This window comes from Trachinotus anak, unplaced genomic scaffold (genome assembly GCF_046630095.1).
Source record: "Trachinotus anak isolate AG129_WGS33_773 ecotype Australia unplaced genomic scaffold, CSIRO_AGI_Tana_v1 ptg000032l, whole genome shotgun sequence".
Lineage (NCBI taxonomy): Eukaryota > Metazoa > Chordata > Actinopteri > Carangiformes > Carangidae > Trachinotus > Trachinotus anak.
This window is the reverse complement of record NW_027273883.1, coordinates 20,106,738-20,128,084: the sequence shown is the minus strand read 5'-3', so window position 1 is coordinate 20,128,084 and position 21,347 is coordinate 20,106,738. Positions and strand designations below refer to the sequence as shown.

The window sequence follows — 21,347 nt, the reverse complement described above, 5'->3', positions numbered from 1 at the left end:
TATACTTTAGTATGTGATGTGAAAAGAGAAGAAAAATGGTCAAGTTCTTATGTTTATTACACAAAAAGAACAGCAAAGGCATCACTTTGATCATGATATGATTCACCACCTTGACCCAAAAAGAAACTGAACTACTCAGCGGAGTGTCCTGATCTGTGACCTTTCAGAATTAGTAAAAGTAGAAAAAAGGCTTTTCAGTATTTTCATAATATTTTCATCAAGCATCATTACTTATGTTATGCACAACAGCAGGTTCTCATGAGTGATGTCTAACATACATTTTGATTGGAAACCATCAGCTATGGGTTGACAGCCAACATAAATGCCTTTACAAATAATGCTTTTACTTTTCAAATAAGGAAAATACATAGAAAGAAACCAGCCTTTGGTACAAAGTTATAAAAAAGGAACTCACATTTTAATCTATTTGTTGATATCAAGTAAATGTTGTTTTTGCTTAATCATGAAAAATATAAAGCCAGTCATGAGAATAAAGCAAAATGTTTTAGTCACAGGCAAGGTACAGTCCAGGCATGTACTGTAGGTTATATTCAAGAAGGCAGAAAACCAACACTGCTTTACTCAGCACACAGAGAGTGATGCTTGGGAAATCTTCTCCACTGCCTTTCTCTCTGAAACCTACATGATGCTGCATATTGTGTATGTAACATCATATTTTGTGCAAAAAGCACACAAAACATGTTGCACATGAAATACAAAACACAATACATATTAAATACATCACTCTGGATTTCATTTGGCTGAAAGTTTGTAGATCATTTGAATATGGGTCTGTTGTTGGTAAATCTGCAAGGCTACACTATTCAAGGCTAGAGTCCAGACCTGAGCGAAGGATATCCATTCAGATGGTTGGCATGAACGAATGATGCACTGGATGTGACTTTTCATTTGGAAAGTGATGTTCTGACTGTCCTCTGAGGCTATGCTTGATGAATGACTCAAGCTGCTTCAGGTCCTTTACTTGCTCTCCTTGGTCAGTGAGGCTCTTCTGGATGCAATATACATTCTAAAGGTGAGCTGGTGAACTCACAACTAAAGCACTTCTGAGTCTGTGGGCATGGAGAAGCAGTTTTGATTTGGTATGTACAACACTAATGACGAAAAGAGAAAGCTCAGAGGTTATCACTGAAGGCTTCTGGGTGGTTCAAACACACGGTGGGGTAGAGATCAAATGATCACAGTCTCTATGTGAAAGGCGTGTGAGAAGGTAAAGGAGGAAGTGTGTTTCTGGAGGGGGAAGGATGACGGCGTGACGGGGGTGGTAGAGGGAGAAGAAGAGGTGGAGGAGGAAGAAGTGGAGGAGCGGCTGGCCCATCGGGAGGGGAGGCGGCGGTTGGCTGGACGGGCAGGCCTCGAGAAGTTCTTCTGGGCGGAGGAAGAGGAGACACAAGACTCTTGGTTTTCCTGTGGAGAAACAAATGAATTAACATTTAGGATTATCACACCGTCCTGTCACCAATCAAATTCACACACACAGATACTTTACATTTTGTCACGTGTTCCATCTGTAGTCTTCTTGCTCCTAGGGAAAACAACAGGCATATTTCAAACAGGAACATTCATGAATCCTGCACGCTCATGTGAAAAAGGTCACACAAGTAGATCCCATTCCTCTGTGGTCCAGAGAAATGCATCTGAACCGAAACACCTTACACGTGCTGCAGTTCTGCTGCCACTTACCAGCACTTCAGAATCATCAAATTTTATTTTGGACAGTGCTCCCCGGTTGAGGCTAAACTAAAGTGGTGCCTCTAATGACATTCTTTTCAGGAGGTCAAATAAAATTGGCTTGATAATCGCTCCCACAATTTCTTCAACATTTGCATGACTTTAAAGCAGTGTAATCACTTCAGCTTTCTCATTTTCATGGTCCGCCAAGGGCATTTAGTCAGCTGGCTTCTTGCAGATACTTCTGTAATTACAACACAAAGGCCAGAAAAACACTTCCACTACGAGGCCCCATGGAAAGACTGAAAGATAAAAGACAAGTTGGTGAGGTTGATAGACCTCCTGCCAAGTTTAAATTTATATGCCATGCTGCCAGTTCCTTTTGTTAGGAGCCTTTAAGCAATGGAATGGCCCAGATGCCCAGATTATAATGGAGGCTTTGGCCTGCTTCTGTCTCTTAGCACATACCAGAAATAAACAACATTCCCACCGGAGCTGTCCTCAGTCAAGGGCGATTGCTTAGTATTTCATAGTGGAAAGGAACAGAATGAAATGTGCAAGTTCGTCCAGGCCGACTGGTGTAATTGGCCTTGGAAATATAGTTTGACTTAATTATATTTTAGTCAAAACAAAATGCAGACTGACACATTTCATTCCAACAGAGTTATCATCTGTGCAGTGAATAGCACACCTGCTGCATGGCACGGCGGCTGCTCGTATGTGAAAGTGTGAATAACAGACTGTTCATCTGAGACTCTACCCACCTGCACTATAAGCTGTATCTCTTTCACACCCATGGCAGTGTGGCTGAGCTGTGCATGTGTGGTGTGTAACTGTGAGGCGTGTGAAGTCTGTGTGTGTCTCAGAGTAGGGGATAGGGGCAGAGGGTCCATGTCCAGCATGTCCAGTTCTGTGTTGTCCTCCTGCCTAATACTAAGGTGAGGACTTGAAGCCGTCTCGCTCTGTTGGCCCTGGCTTTGTTGAGCCCGAGCTGCACTCTCATAATTCTTCAGAATCCTCTCCACCGCCCCATAGTTGGACCTGGATCCCTCAGGCCGTGGGTACGCAGCCAGAGTGAGGGGCTTCCAGGGATGGTCATTCATCATTCGAGGCCCATGTCTGGAGGAGTCAGACTGGAAAGGAGGTACAGACACATGCCTTGGCTGTGCCTGGTGCCCTGGCTGTGTCATCTGTCTTTGTTTGTTCTCTGCAGGCAGCTGCTGGAGTGAGACACCCACTCTGACTGGCTGAGGCTTTGCTCCATGTGGATTCTCATTCTTAGAGCTGGAAACCTCCACATTCTGAGCTGGCTGGCTATTTGCAGGCAGGGTAGGCTCAGAAAAAAGAGCCTCTGTGGCTGCTCTGTGTTGTGTTTTCCTGGAAGGACTGCTTGCTGTTCGAACTTTGTGCTTGACCTCAGAACACCATGCAGGACTCTGAGAGGTTATTGTGGTGGGCTCGCTGAGTCCAACCTGTTGCTGTTCAGGTGAAAGGTCAGAAGGGATTTCTTTCTTCGTTCTGATCTCTTGACCTTCAAAACCACATCTCATTCGCCTTGGCTGGACCTCGGTGATCTGAATTGTGGAATCCAAAGTGGAGAGAGATAATGTGACCTCGGGACGCACACCCATAACGCCAGAGGTGGCATCAGTACATTGTGGCTGAAATTTGGTCTCCCTGGGAGGTAAAACCTCATCTGATGTTGTAGGGGCTGGCTGGAAACCAAGAGAGGACGCATCTGTTACAGTACAACTGTCTTGTTCCTCTACACCGCGGCCCATCTCAGCTTGAAACAAAGTTCTGTTGAACTCAGCTGTTTTTTGTTCCAGCATTATGTTTCTTCTAGAGCCCTGGAGATTGGAGCTGGCAGGTGGTATTTCCAGAGAGGACAAGAGCAAATCTACAGATAATTCTTTGACGAGTGGAGGCATTTGCAGCTCAGGGTTTTTTAAGTTACCAACACCAGGGCTGTAATCTGAGGGCAAGTCTTTCCCAGCGCTCAGTATGTTGACTTCAGAGAAGCTTTTCTGTCCTGTCCCATATGCAGACAGTTTACTGTTAGTGAACTTGCTTGCATCGCAGGACCAGCGGTAGTGGCAGCAGCCCATATTACAGTTAGAGTTAGCAGGTACAGAGCAGGATGCTACCATGCCGTCTATGAAAACTTTTCCCTCATTTTCTTGTAGCATAGCCCCAAATTTCCTGACGATGGATGGGCTGCTACACTTTCTGTCAACTAGAACACAGGGACTATGGCACTTCCTCACTGTCGTCATGGGGGATTCTGGGATGTGAAGTTCTGTGTCTGGATGAGTTGGGCTGTTCAGGTTCCAGGAGGAAGAGCGAGGAGGGATGGGTGGAGCAGGGCTTGTCTGTGTGTCTCTGTAGTTGTCTGGCTCAGCAGCACTTGTTCTCAATGATTCACATGGAGCTCTACTGGCCCGCCAGGTGTTATCTGGTGACAAGGTGATCCAGTTTTCCCTTTCCAAGGCCCGGAGGTCATCGTAGATCTGGCTGAAGTCACAGAGAGGTTCATCCAGCTCCTCAGTGGGGCACTGGGATTCAGATCGATTCCTGAAGGGAATTTAACAGTAAAATGGATTTACTCCACTTAAATTACTCCATTCATTTAAATTATAATTTTCAAAATCAAGCTATGTAATGCTTACATCTCTAAGCATTCATTTTGAGTGTGATTATTTTTCTAAAGACACGTGTTAACAAATGATCTACTATTCACTTAAAGCACTGGCACAAACGTGGCACTGAGATTATTATGTTCATAAGCACATCAAGACTCAGCAGGTAGTGATTAGCACAGTTCCACGTTGGTGCCAGAAAGTTAACATAGCAGTGAGGATTTATTTACCTCTTATCTCCACTCTTCTTCCTGATCTCATCCTGGTAGCTACAAAGTTCCTCACTAACACGGGCTATCTCCTTCAGAGCCTGAGACACAGAGGAGACAGAGATACAGCAGACATGCTGGATACTGCGTACTGATGAAAAACTGTACAAAAGTAATGGTGGATCGCGAGGATACTCTTCAAAGAAACAAAGGAATGACAAAGACAGGTCTACAGGAGACGATACAAGAACACTGATGATCAAACAACACGTATTAGACAGCACAGCAAAGCAAGTGATAACAACCACGCCCATGTGTCTGTATTATATATAAATATAGTCCTTTCAGCAAATACGAAAATTGTTTAAAACTCTTACAGCATTGAGCGCAGTGGTGTTCTTCTTGTCACTGCCATAACTCAGCTCTGACCAAACAGGACTTTCTTGTGGACGAACATGGACATTGTTTTCATTCCCTTCAGAGGCACTTTTCTGTGGCATTCTGCTCCCAGCACCATCTTGAAAAATAGCATCCAGCTCTGTTGTATCCACAGCATCCTTGCTATCATCAACAGAGTCTTGCTGCCAAGTGGCTCTGGATCTCATTTCAGGGCAGGTGGGCTGGTGACTATCTCCACCACTACAACTACCACCACTCATGTTTCTGTTGTGACCAAAGCCAGGTAATGGTGGTTGTCTGCTTGGTTCTGAGTGACTGCTGCTGCTGAGCGGCTCGGAGCGGGAGTTGTCACTGAGCAGACTGGAGCCTGTGCTGGTGCAACGTGTGCTGAGCCTATGCACAACATCATCATCGTCCTGCGTCCCACTGTCAAGTCCAGTCCCCTCTCGCTTGGCTCTCACTTCACAGTACAGCTAGAAAGCAGAAGATGAAATAGAGGTCATCAATTTTTCAGCTATGCTTTTTCTTTTCCAGATATTGAAATGTGTCCTTTAAAGGTGAATTTGAAGATTAGATTTTGGATTTATTGCTCAAAGTATGAACAAAACTTCAGTTGTTTTACTTAAATAATGACATTTATCCAATTACATTATTATATAATCTATGAGATCACAAAGGTACCTACGTCAGAGTGATGTGTTCAAAGAGATATATTTTGAGACAAGAGCCTACATTATGTTGTCATAATTGTAATGACTCCACTTTTAGTGGACGATTAGAGGAAATGTGAGTCAAGCATGAAAAGCTCAGACGATATAAAGAATGTAAATGGTATAATATGATCATACTATACTACTAACCATACTGTACCTAGTAATCCTGCATAATCACAAACTAATACAGGATGATGAGAAGTCAGGCAAGACATCTTAGCAACAAATCTTGTGAACATATTTAGACCAAAGAGGATTTAAAAAAAACAAAAAAACACTCAAAGAATTCTTTCACATAAAATTGGATAACCTCTGGCCTGCTACCATGGAATCTCAAAATAGTAACTTTTTCATGTTGACTGGGCTCTCTTCCCATCGCGCAATGTCTAGATGGGACTTCTGCCTTGTAGCCTGCTTTATTCCTCTGCTGCTCTGTTTTCCTCTCTCATTTTCTGGTCTCTAAGGGGCAAATGAGAGCCACATGTTCTTTTCATAGCAAATTGTTTCAGTGCCTTCGCACTCTGTCCAACTGCTTCCAACTACAATGGCTTCCCTCAATAAAAACATTCATCTGCTCTTCTGGGCGTGTCAGATTTTAATCTGCTGATAAACTTGGGTTTTGCTTCTTTTCTTTACCTTTGTCCCTCATGTATTTGCTCTGAATGACTTCCCTGTCTGTCCTGTCTCATTTTGTCATAGTTTATCCCCCATTTTAACTGAGCTGCAAAAGTTCTCATTAGGCCTGAAACTAACAATTATTTTATCATAAATAAATCTGTGATCACTACTATTCTGACCATGCTAAAGTGAAAACCCAGTCTAAAAAGTGAAAGAGATATAATATTTAATGCACTCTAACTGACACTATTAGGCATATCAACAGATCAAGACTTCCCTGAAGACCTTTACAAAGAGCGTGAATAAGGGTGCACCATACAGTATGAATGCATTTTTTATTAACCACAAACTAGTAAAAATGAAAAACGTCATTGTCAGTGGATAAACGTGTTGTTTTGGTATTTTGACTCAAAATCGTTTTCTTTCACATGACAGCTTCCCTCTCTACATCACTCCAGTGATGTACAAAGATACAGACTGTCTTAATCACTGCATCTGTCTCAGTATCCAGAGGTCATATCATAGCAGCAGACCACTCGCCCTCCTCCCTCCACTCCTTCCTTTCCTCATACTCTGCAGCTGCACTGATCAGGGGTATTGTTTTGACGGTGTTGATGGTTGAACAGGATGTGTAGGAGGAAAATGTAACACACTGTAGGTAGCCACCATATATCATACACAAGTTAGGAAGACATCCTAAAAATAATGAACAATTAAATATCCGTAGGACCAAAAAATAGGGAGAAGTTTCACAAGTTTGGAATATGTTTTCCATACTCAAAGGGGTTTTCTTTATGATACAGTACAGTAAATATACAGTAATTCCTTTACTTTTACCAAATCCAACTTAAATTAAACCTTAACCACAAACTAAATCATTAAACCTTAACAAAATTCAGATATATTCTCATTCAACCACAGTCTGAGCATCTTACCTCTTCTATTTTCCTCTGCATATCTTTCAACTGGCTCTCCCACTCCCTCCTCTCCACGTCAAACCTCTCCAGCAGCTCGGCTTTCTCCCTTAACCAGTCCCTCTCATTGTGCTCCAGGCGATAGCGCAGGTCCATGGCCGTCGATTGTGTGTCTGCCAGGATCCTTCGCTGCTCTTCCCTCTCCCAGCGCAGAGATGGGGTCACGCCGTGCTGGTCTCGAGTGCTCTGTAACGCCACAGAGCCAGGACCTGTTGCTGACTGGACCCCTCCACTCACCAACCCAGTACCTTCTCTAGCCTCCAACTGGAGAGAAAGAAACAGACAGGGCAAGCAGAGAACACAGAGTAGGAGAAAAAAAGGGAGCAGGAAAGGGAAAGAGTGGGAAAGACAGTGGAAGAAACAGTCAGTGTTGATAAAGGATAGATTGCAGTTGCAGAAAAGGAGGATGAGAGCCAGATGACGAGACAAGAAAGGTAGGAGTGAGACAGTTAACAGAGGAATTAAGAGAATGAAGGAGTGGCAGGAAGAGAAGGTGGAGGAAGTGGGGGAATAATGCACCACGGGGACGAGTGTGAGTGGGTTCAGAGAAGGGAAGAGGGAGAGAAGAGACAAGAGTGAAAGATTAAAATATCCTGTAAGAACTCACACACAGAGATCATAGGTTCGGAGGTCAGGTCTCTCTTCTGTGGTACTTCACTAACTAACAGGATACAGTGCAGGATATGGCAGATTCAAGCACAGCAAAATATGTCTGCAAAGGATACATGTGGCCTCAGACAAATGATACTCTGGTGTACCAGTTTTGATTCATACTCTTAAAACACAAACCTCTAATTCCTTACAACAGTGACATTATAAAAATGTCAGCTGTATTATTTGGTTCAACTAGACATTTTTGTTTTACTGACAATGTTAATGAGTTCAAAGACCTTTTCCACTTAAATACCCTGGGCATTTCCCCTGGGAATTTCACTGTTTTAGGGCCAAAACCTGAAGTCAAAAGCAAGTTGTCACTTTATTTAGAATGAAGAAAAATGTTGCAAAACTATGCTCCACTTCAGATTGAACTACGATGTCAGGCTCCAGGGTTCACTGTCAAAAAGGAGATTAACTGACTGAATTTGATAACATCAAAGATTTAAATCTTGGTCTCTAGATAAGAAAAACTAATCTGAAATGTCCTCTACAAAGAGAGTTCAATGATCTAGAGAACATCCTCTTTCAAAGTATCTTAGAATAAGGGTGTGTTTTAGTTCATAGATCTGTACATTCTGTGGTAAATATGTGCATTTCTGTTCTCGTAAAAACAGGGAAAAAACTGGCTTTGGAACTGGAAGGAACCCAAGACAACGCCTGTGTATGTGCATATATGCTTGTGCCCCAGTGTGTGCGTGTGTGCATGTGTGTGTGAAGTGTGCGTTAGAAAGAGGGAGAGAATGCAACACAAGCATGCTTGAGTGTGTTATTTCAGTGTTCAGTCACAGACATTGAGCAAAGCCTTCTTACAAGCCACGGTCATGGTGCTATTTCTGCCTGTGGCCTGGGGTCAAGAAATTATGGTGTAGAAAAACAAGTCAACCCTTTCTGTCTGCCTGTGGCTCTTCTCAAAGTTCTCCACAATTACAGATGGATCATGATGGGTGCTGTCCACAGTCTATTTAAACATCCAAATGCAAACAAATAGTGAAAGTACAAAAACAAGATGGTTGGGGTCAAAATAAAAGAAGAACTGAGGACTGTTTTTTATTGATTAAAGCAGCAAAGCCAAGCCATCTGCTTAAGGGAAGTTGTGGAGGAACTGAACGTGCAAACAGGGACACAGGTTAAGAGCATCACAGCCAGCTCAGGAAAAACACACTCATGCACACAGACACAACTTAAAATCAGTCTCAGAACCATCTCCAGCTACTCTTGATCACCCCGGCTGCCACCGTATGGCACAGGGTATATAAAGGTGACTGTGTCACCACGGTGACCCACTATAAATAGCAGACACATAGCCTTGTACAATGTCACATTCCTAGGGGAGGTGGAGAGACGAGGTAAAGGGAGGAGGGGGAGTTGGCTGCTAAGGCAGAGTGAGATGTCTCCTAGCTGCCAGCAGCTTTCATAAATCAGTGGCATGCAGAGAAATATGCCTGGAAATATCCAGAGTAAGACCTCTGCCTGGGACTTTGGATGCTTGCTTGGTATTTGGTGGTAGACGTGACCAAAAAGGATGTGGAAACACCATACAGTAGTTACATTCACAGCCTGCTGTGGTAAAGGGGTGTCATTAAAAATATCAAGAATAAAACAAGCATGCAACTGTTGACAAGCTACACCGATGCTTTACTGATTCACTTTAATCAGAGCCTATAATCTGGTATCTGGTACAGCAGGTTAAAGACATAAAGTAACAAACAAAGGCAAATTCAAAATGATACAATGACTTGCCTCTATTGTATATAATACACAGCTTAAGTTTCTCAAAGAAACAAATTACCAACAAATGGATGTAAACTGACTGCTAACCATAGCTAAAACAATATGTAAGAATAAGTAAGACATGGACATAATATACATTAAGTTTAAAATTATGTAGCAGTTTAATCCATGGATTTAAACAGGCTCTTCTGGTTAAGACAATAATGATGATTTCATGAGGTAGACAAGCAAATGCCATTTCACTTTCAGTTTCATTTAAAACAAATAAAATTTCTAACTTTGTGGACCCAGGTCCTTAAGTATCCACCACTTCTTTTGAGTTCCACCACCTATTCATTAACTTCAGGTTTATTTACACTTGGCTGCTTGGATAATCCTCTGCAGTATTCTGTCCCGCCCTCTGACAGTGTGCTACTGTGTTCAAAGTCTCTCTTCAAAGTGCAAGAATGAACAAACAAAAGCAATACCACTGGAATAATAAGTTTATAACAGAGAACTGCAAGAGAGAGCTCAGTGGAGCCCTCTCAATTGCATCAAAGGGCTCTTCTCAGACATACATGCTAATTTTACAATTTCTTTTCAGCTCAGTACTATTCTGGATTGTCACCTGTGTCAGCAATCCAAACTGCCCTTACAGTTACCTTCTACCTCTTCAACACCCTCTGCTTTCACTCTGCCTGAGCTAAAAATGGGTTCCTCTCTGCACTGGTACAGTGAAACCGACATGTGGAAAATGACAGAGGAGTTTCTCATCCATGTTGAAACTGTTCACATTTCATTTCAAATTGATATGGAGTTTCGTCCATTTAGCTCTGCTGACCATACAGCATTGATTTGCATGCATTCCTGTCTATTTTTCGAGGTGTGAAGGCTATAAATTAGCCATTTGATCACAGAGCAGCAAAAAACCTAATGAGTAGCCTTAGATTTGCACTTGTTAACTATGGCAGGATGTTGCAATAAGACAGAACAACGTTTGCAATGGAGCTAACCACGTCCATTGTTGCTTTACTCCATATAGAAAACTGTGTCTCCATGTGTGTATGCATGTTCTATTCTGAATAACTGTACACTTTGAATATTCACACACACATAAACAACACATGTAGTCAGACTTTTGGACCCCACTGTATGTACAAAAGAGAGACACTGAGACATCTCTCCTGTCCCAAACAAACCGTCTTGATTTCCATGATTCTCCGAAGTGGCAAAGCTGTCAGAAGTGACAAATAACTCAACTGCCTCTAACACAGATGTCTCACATGTACATCGGCATCTTGGCATTCATCAGTGTGTGTGTGTGTGTGTGTGTGTGTGTGTGTGTATGTGGCATCATGGTATAACCTCCTGCAGTACATCGAGCCCTGTCTCCCACTGCTTCAGTGGGCTTTTCAAACACAAAGCAGAACAGTAAACGTCTGTTTTTATAAGACTCTCCGTCAACCACACTGTGAGAAGGCACAGAGCCAGCAGGACAAAAAAGAAGAGCTGAACAGTAACGTGCCATTCACTCACACAGAGGGAATGATATCATGGCAGTCTATGGAAGAGTGTGTGTGTGAGTGATCTGTGATGTGGTAAAGACATGTTACTGTGTTGCATTTCTGTGTCATTAGTGGTCTTGTCCAACTGCTTTTCAGCATCATTGTTAATTTCCAGCACTTTAGGAAATTTTTGAGCTTCATCCCTTTGGTCATTGATTTTTCTAGTATTTAGAAAGGAGAGCTGTGTGTGACGGGTGAATGCGTGACCGATCAGTTTAAGTCTGTGATAGAAATCATATGTATTCAACTGGCAAATAAAGCTACTGTCACCACAATATCACAGAAAAGCTAGAGAGTTAGCACACAGAGAAATCCAACTCTGAACAAAGTTCACTGAATCAAAACTTCTCTTTTAAACTCAAGTAGTGAACAAGTCTGATTAGACTTTTCTACTTTAGGCCAACAAAATAAATCCATCCTCTGATATAACCGGAAAAAATGCTAAATCCCTAAAAGCCACATTGCTTTGAAGAATAACTGTGCATGGTGCTTCAAGTGATCTGTGCAATGCCTGATACAGCATGGCACTGGTATGCAAACTTAACTCTGCATTTTCTCCCCTTTTTGAGAAACACTTCACAGTAGCTGCCCATGGTAAAAATAGGTTAACATTTCATCTGAGAAAGCTGTTAAAAGCCAAGCTGCGTGTCTATGTCTGGCTGAGCGGGGATAACTGAGTTTGTCTCCTCAGTGCAAATCTTTTGTCTAAGCTGAGGCTTGAGTTGGATGGATGCCAGGTTGACTTATCACCCTGCCATGTGGGTGGCAAATGTGGCAGGCCCAATTTACACCAAACTGGAGGCCAGACATACACAGATGTGAGGAAATATACAAATGTGATACATATGCTATTTAGAAACTATTCAAGATGAAACATCCCGTACTTAGATTTCTCTTTGCTTCATTGTTGTTGGATAATTGAGCTCATACTGACCTTGCACCTGCACACACACAGCTATACATAAAGTAATGCAAACATTGCTCTCAAACACACACACACATAAAAGTTAGCAGGTGCCGTTGAATACAGTCACACACCCCAAAATCTTATCCCCACATCCTTCATGATCACCATCCCTCACCTACCTGTGCAATCCTGCATTTGAGCTCAGCCTTTTCCAGCTCCCAGGCACATCTGTCTCTGGTGTACTGCAGCTGGAGCTCACTCCTCTTCTCCTCCTCTCTCTTCACCTCTGCCTGCACTTCCTCCAAAACCGTCTTCAGGTCCAGCAGAATCCTCCTGTTTTCCCCTCCCTGCATGGAAACACAGTTGCCAGCAGTCTTGTCAGCCAAATAAGCCAGATGAGTTGTGTCTGCTTTCCCAAACAGAAGTTAGGCTACAGCATTACACTTCCAACCATGACACTAAAACAATCACCAAGGAACTTAGAAGGAATAAAATTGGTGCTGGTGTATCAAATTTGTGATCTGTAGTCTGTGATGTAATCAAAATTGTGCATGTAAAGCTCTGTCATTGCTATTGAGTGCCACTGACAAACCCCAGTTTCCCACATACCAACATAATTGGTACAGAAAAAAAGAGTGCATGCTTTGGGGGCCACGGATGAACCAGCGGCCCACACAAATATATATATGTATATATATATATATATATATATACATATATATAGCTTTCACAGGGGGTAAATAGTTCCAGTTACTTGTATATCAGCCACTTCTCTCAACAATGACTCCTTCTCGCGCATCCACTCTTCTTTGTCCTGTACGTGTCGCTTTTTCAAATCCTCAAATTTCTTTTTAAGCCGTGTGTGTTGTGTTTGCTGCTGCTGCTGCTGCTGCTGCTGCTGGGGTTCGGGACCCGGCCACATTTGTCCCCTGAGGATCTCAAGCTGTGTCCCCGTTTCACCTTCTCCTCCACCCGATGAAGCACCGACCTGGGGCTCGTAGATCTGACTGAAAACGGTGGGCGGAGAGGAGATCCTTCTCAGCGGACTGCGGGCTTTGCCCCTGCCTCTGTCGACCCTATCCATCCTGGAGCACGGCACAAACTCCCATCCCTGAGACGGGACGTATCCCCCGCCAGCACCGCCCCCACCATGCAGCCCCGAGCCGTTCATAAACGCACTCCACATTTCTCGAACGCATCAAAATAAATCATTAAAAACGAGTTAATTACATAGATATTTAGATTGTATCCATTTCTGCATGAGCTGGAATAATTTATGATACAGTTCAGCATGCTTTCAGTTCAAACAGATTTTTCAGTCGGTGACCGGTGCCATGGGCTACTGACAGCCCGGTTATCCACACCCGGCTGAATCCCCTGTCGGCCGCGCAGCAGCGCTCAGGACAGCGGTCACCGCGGTGCTCGGACGGGGGACGGGACGGGACGCTGCTTTGCTCCCCTCCATAGCTTCACAGAGACAAGGTCAAGCCGTCATTCTCCTGCCAAAGTCCCCCCTCCCCCCCCCCCCCCCCCCCCCCGCACACCTCCCGGGCCGTCCGCCTCACTGCTGCACCAGTGCGCTGCTTTCCTGTTACATGTTTACATCGAAACCTCCGGACGCACTGTGTCCGTGTCTCGTCCCGCACAGAGTCGTCGTAGGCGACAGTCCAGAGCTGGCAAAGACAGACACCCAGTAACCACTCCGGGGGAGATGTTCCCAAAAATATCACGGAGCGCACTGATGTAAGAGCAGCGGAGTATTTTTACCCCCCCACCCCCAGTAACCGAGAGTTTATTTTCCTGAAGCCAGAGAGCTGAGCGGCGTCTGGAGAGGGCAGCGGACCAGCACCTATTAATCAACACCGCACTGCTCTAATTAGGTCGCGGGGTATCACCTTGCGCTGTATCCATGGCAACAAATCAATTCACGCACCGCGCCGCAGTAAATTTAAGAGTCAAAAACATCTGTACGCTAACCGTCACTCATCTTAGAGGCAGCAAACCACTTATCATGACCCGGGTCCAGCAATGCTTATAATCAGTATTATAATGATTATATAATAAGCATTATAATAAATGCCACTTACTCTTGCAAAATAAGCAGGAGGTGTCTTTCCTTGGCCGTGATAAAAGCTACTTTGTGTAGACTACATGTCCTCTTTTCTCACTCGTAGCAGGAGCCATGTTTCATCAGCTTTTCCGAGCACAAGACTATCACAAGGAAAGCGAGGAGGGGTGGGATCTTATTCATCTTCATCTCAGAGATGATAAGAGGTTGCGGGTGTACGGTAGCCGGCAGCATAACTCGCTACATATTAACTATAAGATAAATAACAGTCATACACGAGTTAGCTCTCTACACTAAAGTTGTGATGTTCGCGTTTTTGGTTTTTTTTTGTGTCACTTTTTGTCAAACGTTCAGATCGAGCGCAGAAAACTCCGAAGCATGTGCCATTTGGCTGAGTAGCAGACCCTTACCTCTTCCTCTAATGTGATCCTGCACGTCCTCCTCCAAGCAGAGCCCCCAGAGCACACACTTCGACCAGCAAAGTAGCTGAGCTGCAGTCTGGATCGGAATGCAGCGCCTTAGTTAAAAACAACTGGAGAGCGACAGCCTACAGCCGAAAAGATGCTTTCATTTAGAGAATAAAATCCTTCTTTCTGTTTCCCTCTCTCTCTCTCTCTCTCTCTCTCTCTCTCTTTCTCCACAGCTGGCCCTAATATGTGACGTAAAACACCGGTGGGATGAAAGAAATGGACCGAGTCCGCCTCCATCCTGGTGGTCAGGTCAGTTGGGTTGTACTGATCCAACAACAGCACATTTGCAGCTTGATTTTTCAGACCCACCCTACGGCAGTTTTACACATTTCTGACCCAACCAGTATGCACCAAATATGATTTGTTACATGCTGTGTGCAAGTTTATGAGTAAGTTATGAGAGTTACTACTTTGTGCCTGTGTGTGTGTGTGTGTGTGTGTGTGTGTGTGTGTGTGCATTGCCCTAATAGTCATAACAGAAACTTCAGTATTTACAGTGCACTGCTCTGAGACCTGTTTACTGCTACTGTCATGTGATAACCTCATAAATACAAAGTAATGGTTGTGTGGGTAAAGAAAATGTTGTGGCCTTTTAGCTTTACAAACCCATTCAACGCTTCACTGGATAAACAAACATGAATATGGTGCACAAGCTACAAATAGCTGTTTTTTAACCAGAGATGTTTACCTGTTAGCAACATAGCAGATTCCTAGCACTTGCAGTAGTAACAGTACAGTCTCTCCACAATCTTAAATCCACTTAAACCCACACACAAGGTGTTTTCAGTCATTGTTGCTCATAAGACATCTACTCAGATTTAAACTGGACAGTGCTAATCAGGGAATTACATAATGTCGTGACGTCTGTTCACTAGTAATAGTGAAAATTATGTAAACTAACAGGAAAGATTGACATATGTCAATCAAGCACAGTTGGCACACACCCACACGGTCCTGTGAAGCGTCTAATTAAGCATAAGTGGGTGTGTAGGACCTCTGAGACTGAAAACGTAGAACTCAGATTGTCTGCAAACAGCTCAGTGCCCACATTCAGACAGTTTAATGACATACTCACCTAACACTCCACTGTCGCTCCAGGGTGTTCACTCTCCAGTAAATGTTGAAAGCATCTGAGTACATGTGTGGCTTGGGTCATACGTGGAAAATGATAATGTCCTGTACCTTGAGTGACCTTGTGACATGTTCAACATAACAGTACTGAAATTAATGAATAAGTGAAAAAAAAAAAAGAATTAAATTCAAAAAAAGGAAAAAGAAATAATGAAAATGTACAAAATATGATATTGAGTGTGTGCTTCACAGAACAAAGAACAAGGTGAAAAGGAATACCAATTTGAAAATGGTGGCATAAGAGAGTGAGGAAAACAGAACAAGAATGAGGATCAGCAAAATAATGGGCTGAAACATCTTGATGATGACATAATGAAAGGGAGGAGGAGGAAGTGACAGGCAGATTGACCAGTTAGATGACTGCATATTAGGCAAGACAAATATTACATTCATGCAGAATCCATTCATGTTTTTTGCATCAGCTTACAGACAGTGGCTCCTCTGCCTGTTTATCATCCTGCTTGGGGACATCAAGCCGGTCTATGAAGCTCTGCAACTCCTTCCTGAAGGCTTTCATCTGGGCGTTGATACGATACAGCAGCTCATGCTCTCTGATTCTGTGGAGCAGAGAAGGAGAGTGTTCAGATTGAATTCATGATTTAATAATCCTAGAAAATCATGCAAACTGGGCTCTTAATGTTTTCACCCAGTGCACTCCAAGTGATCCAGTTGAAAGACTGTAGTTACAAAGAAGGATGTGTTATTTTTCTTTATTACCTGCCACCTTCCTCATCCTCATCCAGCCTGGCAAACAGCTCTCCGTTAGTGACGTATACTCGGGCCTCAGCGATGATAGTGCTGGTGTCAGCGATGAGCCTGTCGATGGTCCGACCCAGCCTCTCCGCCTCTATGCGGATGTCTATCATCTGCTGCCGGTCCTTCAGGCTTCTGGATAAAAAACGGCTGTCCACAGGTGAGTAAAGGGAGCGTGTCGGGGTGAGGCAGCGGATGTTCCTCACCTCATCTGAGTCACTTTCCCCCCCTATAGGGCCCTCACGCTTGCGGTGAGGCGGGAGGAGGCGAGGGGAAGAGGCTGAGGCCGAGGGGGTGTCATCATCCCGTCCTCCATCGCTCTCTGCGTCACTGTCCCGCGGGCTGCCACGGATGCCCAGGTGGGAGGCCAGGTCGTAGCGCTGCATATTGGAGAGCAGCACACGGTTCTCATACTGGAGCTGCATGACTTTGCCGCTCAGTTCATTGATCTGCAGACGTGCTGCTTTCAGCTCCTCCTGGAGGGCCTCCACTTTAGCGGGGTCAGCTCCTCCTGGGGTTGAAACAAAGTAACAATGAAAAGTGGAACACTTCTGTAAATGAGACTTTAATGTGCAGCTCCTGGACGCTTTATGAAGCACATTTTCCATCTGATGGATTGAGCTGAAGGAGAAGAGGAGAAGCTACTCCTTCCTTTGCAGGACAGTGTTTTCTGTCTTGCAACAATGACACACTGAAAGACGGTGAAAAATGAAAAACAAACCTCCTCCATGTCTCGATCCAGCTTCATGGGATCCAGCCTTGTACTTCAGTTTATTGAGTTCACTTGTCACCTAAAGATAAAACTGAATGTTATTCCCATGTGTGCTTAGTACTGTGTGTGTGTGACTAGTTCACACACTGGAATATTATTTTATGTATGAGGCTTAGATAAGAGCTAGCCTTCATAAAAGGCCTCAAAGTCGTTGACAATACTAATAATAGCCACAAACACACACACAAAAAGGAGACACATAAAAATGACATCTTACATCACTGCAATTAAAGCAGCATTGTGCTGCCTAATAACATCAGAAAGGGTATGTCATATATTATTTACATTTTTTTTCCAAACAACAAAATAGCTAACTAGCAAGCTAAAGCAGGCTATTTCCTATACAATCATATTTAATGAAGCGGTTATGTATGTGCAGTCGTTCTGTCTTTGGATCTTGTGACACCAAAACAATGGACCTGGAAATCTCGCTACCTTTTTGTTCTCTTCTTCCACGTCTGCTAAATTCCTGCGAAGAAGTTCTGCCTCATCCTCCACCAGCTGAAGCTGCTGCCTCAGCTCGGACAGGGCCTCACCCTGCTCCCTGCACTGTTGACCTCCACTGCCAGAGCTGTCCACTCCGGCTGCCGCCATACTAGATGAGGTGAGAAGAGAAGCGTTGGTGGCTGTCAAGCTTAGTTTATTGCCTCCTCTTTTCTTTTTTCCTTGTCACAAATTTTATTCTCCCGCTTGCTTTTCCTTTCCATCACAACTATGACTACATGAAACTGTTTTAATCATCAAGAATGTGATGATTGAATTCAAAGTACCTGTCCTCCCTCATGTCGTCGAGCTCAGCCTTCAGCCCCCTGTTCTCCACCTCCAGCTCCACAATCTTCCTCCCCAGGATATTGGCCTCCTCCTCCACCAGGCGTAAGCGGAGCTTCAGCTCTGATTCGCGGGTGGTGGGAGGACCCCCAGCTTCACCTTTAGGCAGAGGGCTGTCCACGTCCCCATAGAAGGAGCGGTACTTCTGCAGCTCCTGCTCCAGTCGGTCCTTTTCCTTGTCGATCTTTGCCATCTTTTTCCTCATCAAGATGGCTTCCTCCTTGATGAAGGCTAACTGGCATTTCAGATCGTCATTTTCTTCCTATGAAGAGGGAAGAGAGTTTGTTTATTTGCTGATTAGTTGCAGTCTTCTGAGTGGTACATTTGTTTGCACAAAATCTACATGGAATACACTAACGATGTAGTTTTTCCCCGAGTAATTTCTAATTAGCTAGGCAGCGTGCTTAAAAATGGACCCTCCCGAGAAGTGTTGAATTCATGACGACCCTCTCTAAGCAGGCCTCTCGCTGCAGGAGTCTGATGGGTGGAGTCTGGTCATCAGAGATTCAGCTCACCTGGCTGCACCACATAAGCTGGTGGCAGTCAGCCAGTCTCTCTCTCTCTCTCTCCCCCCCCTGATTTCCATTGTGTTTGGTTTTGTTGTGTTTTATTTGTCTTTCAACTAATTTCCTTTTCAGATAAGCTTATTTTTAGTTCTAACTCATGAGTGATCTTTCCTCCTTTGTGCAGCCTTGTCACACATTACCTCATCACATATTGTAACAGGCCATGATTTTCTTAAATGTTCCTTTCACTCACTACAAAATATGACTCTGATGCCTCATTCTGCATATTACAGTGCATTAGAGAACAAGTGTATTATTAAGCATCTCTGTATGTAGCTTATAACTGTATAATCTAATAATGTAAATGCTGACTCACCTCAGTTGGGGTCTGTGGAGTCTTCCTCTCTGCTCTCTGTCCATCCTTACTCCCTTTTCTTTTCAGTGAGAGCTGCAGGGAAACAGTGGTTACATCAGCAGCAGCTCACTGTTTTTTCACTGAAGCCAGTGATATCATCCAGATTTATGGAACGCTGAAGGCTCAGTAATGGAAAAACAGGACTGCTTGAAGTCATCCTCAAGAACATTTCTGGTAAAATGCTCAACTTCAGATCATGGCGCTCTGAGTGCAAGTGTGACTTTATAGCCTTCAAGTAAAAAAACAGCCACAAAACTTTGTAGTTTGTGTTTGTAGATTATTGTTTGACTGAGTGTGTGACAAATCGTAATACATAAATCTGTTGTTACTGTACTGCTGGCAGTGGGAGCTGCTGCACTGACAGTTCACAGGCCTCTGCTGGTGTTGTGGACACTGATTAATCAAGCTTGTTTGTGGCTTTGGGGGATATTTTCTTTTTTTCAACTCTAATGAGATTTTCCAAACTGGACAGTGTTCCACTTTAACTCTTCGTCACAAAGAATAATCTACAATAATACAGTGCCTTTCAAAAACACACTTCAGAAAGTCCTGTATTGTGTATGTATATTTTTTAATGTAGCAATCAAGTGATGATACACTCAAAGGGCATTTCATAATATCTTCAACCTGACTTTTGGGATGGTTCAGAGAACTGTTTGCACTCCCGGAGCACACAGGCCCAGAAAGGTGGGACCAACCAACGCACACACCGCCACCACCCCTCACCTCTTTGGCTTTCTCCAGCTCATTCTGCAGGGCCTGCTTAGTGACCTCCACCTCTATCAGCTGCTGCCTCAGCTTCTCATTCTCCTCCTCTGTCTTCGTCCTCTTCTCCTCCACATTCTCCAGCTCATGGTGCAGCCGTACAGACACATCCTTCGCCACCTGGGAGAGGGACCAAGACAGAGGGAGAGGTAGAAGTTGTCATTAATCACGTTTTTAGGAAACAACAGAATGATGCTCAACCCTTCACAGACTTATCCCACCTTCAGGTCTTGCTCCAGACTTCTGAGCAGCTCTCCGTCCACCTGCCCACTTTCTGTGAAACGGAGCCTCTTCCTCTCGGCCTTCTTAAGTCGGTACTGGAGGATCCGACAGTTCTTGTTGGCTCTCTCCAGCTCTCTGCGCATGTCCTGCAGCTGGCAGGCGTCCTCCTCATAGAAGGTGTCCCGCATCTCATCCATCTCTGCTCGCATCTCCTCGATTTCATTCTGCAAAAAAAAAAAAAAAAAACGGAGGAAAAAAATGAAAATGCGTCACAAAATAATGAATCCAGCCTGGGCCCACAGTGGGAAATTGGTCAAAGCACCTTTAAAACACCTTTTTCACAACAAAGCCTGGAGCTATGAGCAGCAGTCATTGTGCAGCCTGTATGCAAATACAACAGGTGCGACTACTGCGCACCCTACATAATCGACTTATTCTATAAGAATATTGACTTTTAATGTGTAACCAGTTTACCTTTAGATCCTCGTTTTCATCCTCCAGCTTCTCGATCTCTTCCTGCAGCCTCTGGTCTGGCTGTGGAGCTGGCTGTGGGCTGTCGGGCTCGGGGGACAGCTCCGGCTCTGAGGCAGGCGGAGACGCTGATTTCGTCTGCATCTTTGTCCCTTTCTTCCCCAAGCTCTTATTCAAGTGAAACTGTATGAGCTCGGATTGCAAGCATCCCTCCTTCCAGAAACCGGGCCCGCAGCCTACCGTGCCTTTTGAGCTCTTCTTGTTGCCGCTCGTCGCCGCAACGGCCTCCCCTCCTCTCGGATTTTTGCTCCTCAGTTTGGGGGATTTGGATGCGCAGGGCTGGTCGGAGACGACGCGGTGCGGATCTGCTCTGGAGGGCGAGGGAGCATCTGCGGCAGGGCGTGGGGAGTCTTCCGGTGTCTGGTTGCCGCCTCTGTCCGCCGCCGCCGCGGGCCTGCTTTGCGTCGGGTTTTCAGCACCGGCAGCCTGGACAGCAGCCGCGCCTCTGGTGGCCGGAGCGCCTCCGGCCTGCCGCTCCCTGCCTGTGGAAACGGGAGAGTGACCCCGGCTGCTTCTCCCTCCCCCTCCCCCTCCTCCTCCCCCTCCTCCTCCTCCTCCTCCTCCCTGCTTTGACGTGATGAGCTTTGACGAGTTGCTGCCCTTCTGTGTAGCTTTAGATCCACTGTCTTTGAGCCCAGCCGGAGACGACGACCGCTGCTGCTTACGGCTGCTATTGTCTGGCTGCCGCGACGAGTCGGCAGAGGATGGGTTCATCATGGTGTCAGAGGCTCAGCTCATCCTCAACAACATCCATCCCCTTCACCAGTATGCCTGTAGCTGGAAAACAATTGCTTTGTCAGACCCAA

At 44.6% G+C, this 21,347-nt stretch overlaps 1 protein-coding gene across 2 annotated transcripts; it reads right to left on the bottom strand.

Annotated features, from left to right (window-relative positions):
* Window positions 1-39: 39 nt before the first annotated feature.
* LOC139613155 (microtubule cross-linking factor 2-like) lies at window positions 40-21,051 on the bottom strand. 2 transcript variants are annotated; one of them, XM_071469549.1, is made up of 16 exons: window positions 20,485-20,757; window positions 20,010-20,234; window positions 19,750-19,908; window positions 18,985-19,056; window positions 18,045-18,364; window positions 17,710-17,869; window positions 17,224-17,293; window positions 16,467-17,013; window positions 16,177-16,306; window positions 12,260-12,427; window positions 7,203-7,505; window positions 4,915-5,409; window positions 4,559-4,638; window positions 2,454-4,263; window positions 1,508-1,543; window positions 40-1,425 (listed from the first exon to the last, which is right to left on the bottom strand). In XM_071469549.1, exons 1-15 carry the CDS (start codon window positions 20,623-20,625, stop codon window positions 1,514-1,516), a joined length of 4,710 nt encoding a protein of 1,569 aa, XP_071325650.1. In that variant the 5' UTR covers window positions 20,626-20,757; the 3' UTR covers window positions 40-1,425; window positions 1,508-1,513. The 2 variants fall into 2 exon arrangements, with proteins under 2 accessions (XP_071325650.1, XP_071325649.1); XM_071469548.1 differs by lacking the exon at window positions 1,508-1,543 and having other exon boundaries at window positions 20,485-21,051.
* Window positions 21,052-21,347: the final 296 nt, after the last annotated feature.

Bases quoted from the DNA above. Each gene is read 5' to 3' on its own strand.
- LOC139613155 (XM_071469548.1), bottom strand. From the start codon at position 20,625: ATGCAGACGAAATCAGCGTCTCCGCCTGCCTCAGAGCCGGAGCTGTCC. The intron at 18,365-18,984 runs GTGAGTCAGCAT...CCCTCTTCATAG, and splicing joins CTCCACAGACCCCAACTGAG to GAAGAAAATGACGATCTGAA. The intron at 17,014-17,223 runs GTTTGTTTTTCA...TTTCAACCCCAG, and splicing joins TGGATCGAGACATGGAGGAG to GAGGAGCTGACCCCGCTAAA.